At 40.3% G+C, this 7,785-nt stretch overlaps 1 protein-coding gene across 1 annotated transcript; it reads right to left on the reverse strand.

The window, feature by feature from the left end:
• Positions 1–311: 311 nt before the first annotated feature.
• Positions 312–2,719, reverse strand: LOC110530053 (calcium-activated potassium channel subunit beta-2). Its single transcript, XM_090181887.1, has 4 exons — positions 2,402–2,719; positions 2,017–2,184; positions 1,423–1,618; positions 312–977 (listed from the first exon to the last, which is right to left on the reverse strand). Exons 1-4 carry the CDS (start codon positions 2,656–2,658, stop codon positions 693–695), a joined length of 906 nt encoding a protein of 301 aa, XP_090038013.1. The 5' UTR covers positions 2,659–2,719; the 3' UTR covers positions 312–692.
• Positions 2,720–7,785: the final 5,066 nt, after the last annotated feature.

Genomic DNA, 7,785 nt, shown 5'->3' on the forward strand with positions numbered 1-7,785 from the left:
TCCAAATGTAGTATTGTAAGAGAGGGTACCCAACTTTATGTTAGAGCCCTGCGTTCAAAGTCTGCAAATCATTTAAGTATTTCTTATTGTGGTCGCATTGTCGAGCGGGAACCTGCAAGTAAGCATTTCATTGTATTGTGTATCCTGTGCATATGACAAGGTAGATAAACAACAACATTAAAATAGCCTATTCATTTCTGTGAAAAGGTTGCATATTCTGACATGTATGCATAGCTGGGGGAAGCAGGGTTGCTGAGGGTGCTGCAGCACCCCCTGAAAAATCTGAATTAAAAAATGAAATCACAAAAGTAGTGCACTGGGCCTTTAATAGTCCTGTATTAGCAGACCGATATAGCCATCTGCAGCATCAGCACGGGCTAAAGGTTTGTCCCCACCCCCAAACTACTTCCCACTACTATACATGCATGCATGTTGCTTTTCAGGCAACAGAGGTCATACATTAATTTAGCTGCTTAGATGTCCATTTCAGAACATTCCTTTCACATTCAATTTGCAACAGTCCGTAAGTAGAACAGAAGCAAATCAAGCCACCTGTTCTAAATGTCTCAGTGTTGAGAGAGCGACATTACAAGAGGTCACAGGGTCATTAGGTTAAAACAATCCCTTTCATGTCATTATCTGTCTGGACTGGAGACCATGTTTGTCGCTCTCAGTTACTGCGCTAGCAAGCTTCACCTCTTGATCTTGACTACCTGCTCACACATAATGGAGAGGTACTGGGTGAGTTTGACCATGAAGATTATGGCAGTGCCCCCCGTGAGCATGCAGGAGGGCCAGAAGAGCGAGTAGAAGACGGCGCTGTGGTCGTACAGTCGGGTCAAGAGGGCGCTCTCCTGCTGGTCGCTGGGGTCGTAATAGCAGGGCACCTGCTGGTGCGGCTTCAGGCGTTCTGAGATGTTCACGATCATGTGGTGCATGGCTGCAGTGTCCTTGTGGCACTTTGGTACGTAGAAACACTGGAAAGAGAAAAGTTGGTGGGAATGATGTTAGTTCAGGTCCCTTAATTTATTTTTTTTTACCTTTATTTAACTAGGCAAGTCAGTTAAGAACAAATTCTTATTTTCAATGACGGCCTAGGAACAGTGGGTTAACTGTCTGTTCAGGGGCAGAATGACAGATTTGTTCCTTGTCAGCTCGAGGGTTTGAACTTGCAACCTTCCGGTTGCGTGCCTTTGTAAGCATCCCCAGATACCCAACGTGAATATTTATTCGTACAAATAAACTTGTGTTCCTGTTGACTTAAACATGGAAATAGAGCATCATGAGTCATGCAAAGCTCTAGGAGTTTTCCTGACCATGTGACCAGGAAGAAGCAGGCCCACATGACCCTGGCTTGTGCCAACAGCAATAGATTTCAAACCATTCAGTCATTCACAGCCTCCATTCTGACCCTCGGTTCACCTCAAAGTTGGATTCCCAGCTCTCCTCATTGTGAGATAAGCGGCTGAGCCTGCCCGTGGTGTTGACACTGACGTAGACCTGCAGACAGGGGAACTTAGAGCCTCTCCAGCAGTCTGAGCCACAGCTGTAAGAGCAGTTCACGTCTGCCATGATGGTAGAGTTGACCACAATACAGACACTCTCCTCTGTCCACACACTATATGGAGAGATGAGGGGAAGAATTCAAAAGTAATTGTAGGATTTTACACAGCGGCAGGTAAACATATATTTATCTCTGTGGTCAAATAATATTGCAGAATGATTTTGTGGTATAAAAATACAGAGTAGACACCCCTCGGAGGTAGATGTGTAATTTTCACATTTCAATTTAGCGTTTAAACATTGCATTTGCACTGATAACTGATAACCCTCCATAATACTGTGGCATGCTATGCCATAGTGTTCACACAACAAATACTGACAAACAAACATACTGCATAAACACTAAAGGCAGGTTGATTGAATTGCAGTCTTTGAGAATTAGCAACAGCAGAGTTCACCAAAATTACAAAATAGACAAAAAAATGATCCACTGTCAGATTGATAGTGCAATACCTGTCTGCGTAAGAGCGTAGTATGGTGATGCCCACGACAAAGTACATCATGATCGACGCAGTGACCATGGCCAGGCCCAGGAGAATAGCCCGGTCCTCTCCAGCTTTCAGAGCCGTCACCGTCTTCTTGTCCAGCAGGTCAACATCCCGGAACTTCTGGTAGATGGACCTGAGGTCGTGGTCAGACCAGGATTGGGGTCAAGTCCATTTTAATTCATTTTACAAGAATACTTGTTTTTTACTTTAATCGTTTGAAATGTTCCTCAATTTAATAATGGGGAGAACCATCGTCTGTTTCCTACTTGGGGGAACCTCCACTGCATGTCAGCATAAAATATATGTAAATTAATTATTAAATTGGAGTGATTTTCAGAGTGACACTGTACCTCGTCGCTCCTCCTCCCGATGATGCCCCTCCTGCACTTTTGGCCCCTGTCACAAAGAACATCTTCCCAGACACCCCAAAACCTCCTCTGCTCACAGAAGAAGCTGTGCGGACAGACTGCTGGAACTGCCTGCAAAAAAAGAACAGTCCGTTATCACTCTGAACTCTATATATAGATAGTATAGATAGACAGATCAATAGTAGATTAGACATTTTGCTCAATATTGATTTGTTAGATATTGAGGAATGAAATGGCATGAATCACACTCATAATGACAGATTATCGATTATAACATTGGATTAGATTAATGATGGTAATTCCTAGTATTTCATCACCGGAACTCTTCAGTCAGTCCGTTTATGACCCCTTTTGCCAACTTTTGTGTCATGGAAACAACGCTGAAATAGAACTCTGTTGTTTGAAATATAGCATTTATATGTACCATCACAGACACAAGGCAACAGGCGCTCTTTTGTTATTTCAAGACAGTTTTGCAACTCAAATACAGAGATGGAGCAAAATAAAAAGTCTACCTGTGTCGCGTGATTTTGCAGTCAAATTCACTACCCTTTGTGTGAAAGCCAATTCTAAATTGTTGGCAAAATATGAACAAGTTCAATAAAAAACAGATCGAAACAGGGAGGGACTACCTGAAGTAGTTCAATAAGAAGCCATCATTTTTGTTGTCTGTTGAAAAGTGTTTTGCCTTCTTTTGCTACGGTGTGCACTAATGAATATGACCCAGACGTTATGACTTATATGTTTCAGATCGTCCAGGGGTCAGTGTGTAAGGTGAGGGTCGATGCAGTCCCACTTTGGAGATTGCCAGGCCTGTATTGAAAGTATGATTTGGAACAAAGACATTTCCATGACTTGATTGCAGTGGTGCAATACCATCGTGTGCATTTGTCAATATCAATTGGGCAAAGCTCATGTCCCCTGCTATACCAATACTTGAGCCCTGAAACACGCCACACAACATTTAGAGCGTAAATTGCGCTCCTCCAACCTTGAAGATTGGCGTCGGGCATGGTAGGATAGCCCTTGCCTCTGCACATGCATCTAATTTCTCTCATCTTAAATCGTAGATGAAAATAAAAACAGACCGGAAATGTACATATTTTTAACCGTTTTACTCCCTTCCCACTGTGCAAAAACTGGTTGAATCATAAAATGTCATAAAAAAAAAAATCTATGTGATGACCTTGAATCAATGTGGAACACTTATTGGATTTGCAAAGTCATCAATGTAAGGGAATTTCATCTTTTTTTCACCAAACTTTTAAACCCAATGACATGGTGAAATATTTTGTTTGTATTTTCGCATTGAATTTACATCAGTTGACAACTCAACCAAATGTAAATCAAAACTAGACGTTGAACTGACATCTGTGCTCAGTGGGTTGGCATACGACGACATGGTTGTCATATGCTCTAAGTCTTCCACTTGCCAACTTGACTCTATTCCTAACAAGCTGGTCAAAGAAGTTCTCCCTGTAACAGGCCTACCAATTTTGAACATTATTAACTCATATCTCTAAACAGCAAAGTGATTTGAAAAATGATAGGCCCATTTCGCCTACCTCCTCATGCCTTTTGCACACAATGTTCTCTTTTTTCTCTTTTTCTACTGTGTTATTGACTTGTTTATTGTTTACTCCATGTGTAACTAACTCTGTGTTGTTGTCTGTTCACACTGCTATGCTTTATCTTGGCCAGGTCGCAGTTGTAAATGAGAACTTGTCCACAACTAGCCTACCTGGTTAAATAAAGGTGAAATAAAAAATAAATACATTTCAAAACTCCCTTTCCTTTCAAAAATTCTACAGAAGACTGTTGCTTGTCTAAATGTTCCAAATGTTATTTGGGTGTTCCACATGGCTCTGTTCTTGGACCCTTATTAGTTGATTTATAGTTACCACTTGGAAATGTAATCTGCAGACATGCCATGCACTTTCACAGCTATGCAGATGACACTCAAAATGTAATTTTCTTTTAAATCTCACAATACTTTGCCTTGGGGCATGCATCAAGGAATTTAAACATTGGATGACAACAGATTTCAGACTAAACAGAGATGATGCTAATTGGTAATAAAACACAAAGTTTGTTTTTTTATTGCCTTGTGTTTTTTAAAATTTGTATATCTCCTTCCTTGTACTATTCGACTGTGGTGCGATTGTACATGCACATTAAATAAAGTTTGATTTGATCATTTGATTATTTACAAATTAAGAAATACAAATTGTAATCAATTTCTGTAACAATTAGCAGAACAAGTAATTTCCCATAACATAAAGTGTGATGTTCTTGTCTCCATACCAACAGTAAAATAGCCCAAAAAAACAGCCCACATCAGAAAAGTTATGGGTCTATGAGTTGCTGACTGACAACATTGTAATGCAAAGACTTCGATAAACACTGCTGGATAGCACAACCTCGAATAAATCAAACAGACAATGGCATGGATATCAACATAGTTCAGCTCAAATGATTGACGGTTTAAAGTTAAATGAAGTTGAATAAAGTTAAAGGATTGCAAGTGCCACGTCGTAACAGCATCATTTCTTTTAAACTACATTTTGATCAATAGCTGTAATCGTTACCTCTTGAGTGCCTGAAATTGCATGCATAGCCTACCTGTATTGAATTCAACCAGGGAAATGCTTACAAATACGGTGTCCCCTTTGCTCCTGCTCCTGAGTATGGATGCTGGAAATGCTTTTTAAAAGCTTCTGGTCCAAAAGATTTGTAGCTGTGCTTCATGCACCATGGAAGTTAAAATTGCACTGGCAAGTGATTTTGTCGCTAATGATACAAGGAATGTGCTCTGTGTTTCAGTCCAATTCAATGCCTGAACTTGCAGGGCTTCCCAACAGCTGGCCCATGAATGAAATTTAAGTCAAATGTACCAATAGATATATTGAAACATACGTACAAAAGCACGTAACAATTGGGGAAGATGGATTCCAAATATGTTTCACCTCTCAGATGGTAATGTTAGTGATCTGATAAGAACTATAGTATCCACATATAGGTTCCTGACAATAATACTCTCTTAAAATGTACACACTGTATATGAAACTACAGTGTAAAATATATGTATCTTACAATATATTATCCACATTTAATCTAAATGTATCATGGAAAATAGCCAGTTCATATATGTTTAGAGTGAAAATGCATTTTCCTATTTAAAAAAAAAAATGTTAAAATTGTAAATGTATTAATTTCAGTACTTCAGGACTTACTGGAGGAAATTGGAGGCAGTACTCAGCTAAGCATGATAGAGCCCCCCTACACATGAACATGGATAAGAACATATGAATTATAGATGGTTGCATACGGTTCACAGTAACCACCATTTTGAGAGAATAATTAAGGATAACCCATATGCCCTCCATGTTATCTAATTATGTAACGGTTGCTGAGTGTGCGCTATTCATCACATGAAGTAACAGGAGAGAAAATTGTCTCTGTCCGTGGCTAAAGGATGGCGATGATGCTTCAATGACCATGGTTTGTGAAAACGCTGGCTACAGCAAGAATGTACTGTACCTCTCTACATTCCCATTATCCCTTTAATGAACCATGTCCTCCTACCGTTGCAGACCCTGCGAGACAAACGCTTTACTACTCTCAAATTCTTTCCCAACATTGAGTCTTGTGTTACAGTGGAATCACACCGCCTCTGAATTTGTTGGATGTGTCAGTGTCGTTCTTTTGACGTTTTGATGTTTTGTTCAGGTCAGGTCAAATCAATAGAAAGTGTTGGAAATCTCAGTTTTCCAACGTATACTTTTCTCTTGCTAAACGAAATGTTGAAAGGATGTTTGAAATACACCTACATAAGTGGCCATCTTTGGCAGAGCAACCTAAGGCCTCTGTAGGACTTTTGTACTGTATGTGTGCGTGTTTCTCTTTGATCAGACTAAATTAGTCGGAGATGACATTACATATTAATATACTAAATATGCCATTTAGCAGACACTTTTATCCAAAGCGACTTAGTCATGCATGCATTTTACTTACAGGTGGTCCCGGGAATCGAACGCATTATCTTGTCGTTATAAGCGCCAAAGCTCCATGCTCTACCAACTGAGCTACAGAGGACCATGAACCCATTAGAAATAAGATAAACAAAAGTGAGGTGTTTATTTCATTAGTTACAATCCCTCTGGGGACTCTGCTTTGATCTCCCACAGTTTAGTGTGTGCTAAATCTCACCACATGGCCTGGCATATTTACACTCACTACAGCCACAATGCATTTCAAAGTTGGCCCATGCTAATAATCTTCCTCTGACTTCTTGGATACCAACATTTGCTTTTAGAGAATGTCTCAGGATGTATTTTCTGCCTTGTCCTTCGGGTGGTTATTGTTCTGTGGCCAGGTGTCCCAGTGGTTAGTGTATAAAAAAACACATGCTCCTTTGCAATGCTCCCAGCATGAAGCAGAAACTAGAGTAATTTCACAACCAAAGGAATGAGAATCGGAAAGTATGGAGTTATCGTGTTGACATGATGTTTGACACATGTCAAATGTCATACAATCAGTCACAGTTTATATATAACCATACAAACTACATATGTTGGTGTGGTTTTGCCCTCTGTTTCCCCCCCACTCAAAACTGGTTAGTCTTCATGTAGTGCCAGATGAGATATAAAAAAATGGAAGGGGTGACAAAATCGTTTAATTATCTTAATGTTCTCATGTTTATCATTTATTGTGTCTGTATCAATCGGTGTCATAAAACATGTAACATTGGCACCTCTGACAGTACATGATCTTGTTCACTTCCTTAATTGTAACACATCCCACAAGTTACAACACCTATTGGTGTGTGTCTTGGTACCTTGTGCATTTGCACATGTCAGCTAACAATATATATGTGTGAAATCTGGTAGGTCTTACCTCTTGCTGGAACTCTGTTTTCATCTTCCCGGACCAGGGGAAGGGATTCAACTGTCAGTGGGGGCTCTCTCCAACACGGCATGGACTCTCAGTGACAAGCCTGCTACTTCTTATTTAAACTCCAACCCCAGTCAACCGCATGCTTGTCATACCTGTGTGGGCAACTTGAGTGACAAGTACCATACCCCATGCTTAAAATGAGTTGGTCAAGAAGTCAAGACACATTGAATTTGAGTGCCTCAATGTTTAGCCATTTTTTCTGGCCCAATGGCTGACACTGTTATAGCATTTGCTCAGGTGTGAAGGTGTGTGTGTGTGTGTGAAGGAAGAAAGTTTGATGTACAGCCCTCTGTAGTGCTGGAGTACCATTCCTTGGTAGGGTATACACTGCAGCTATAGAACAGGAGATATTTTTCCTGTTTTGCCACAAGGTGTCTCTGCTGCCATAGAAACAGAAAAATGCAAAGCAG

Source organism: Oncorhynchus mykiss, chromosome 8 (assembly GCF_057628025.1).
Source record: "Oncorhynchus mykiss isolate SJ-2025 chromosome 8, ASM5762802v1, whole genome shotgun sequence".
Lineage (NCBI taxonomy): Eukaryota > Metazoa > Chordata > Actinopteri > Salmoniformes > Salmonidae > Oncorhynchus > Oncorhynchus mykiss.

What these genes read in the sequence shown, in the direction of transcription:
- LOC110530053 (XM_090181887.1), bottom strand. Translation starts at nt 2,658, where the DNA reads ATGCCATTTCATTCCTCAATATCTAACAAATCAATATTGAGCAAAATG. An exon ending in CTACGCTCTTACGCAGACAG is followed by an intron (nt 1,619 to 2,016) that starts GTATTGCACTAT and finishes CTCTCCATATAG; the next exon opens with TGTGTGGACAGAGGAGAGTG. An exon ending in GCTGGGAATCCAACTTTGAG is followed by an intron (nt 978 to 1,422) that starts GTGAACCGAGGG and finishes TTCTCTTTCCAG; the next exon opens with TGTTTCTACGTACCAAAGTG.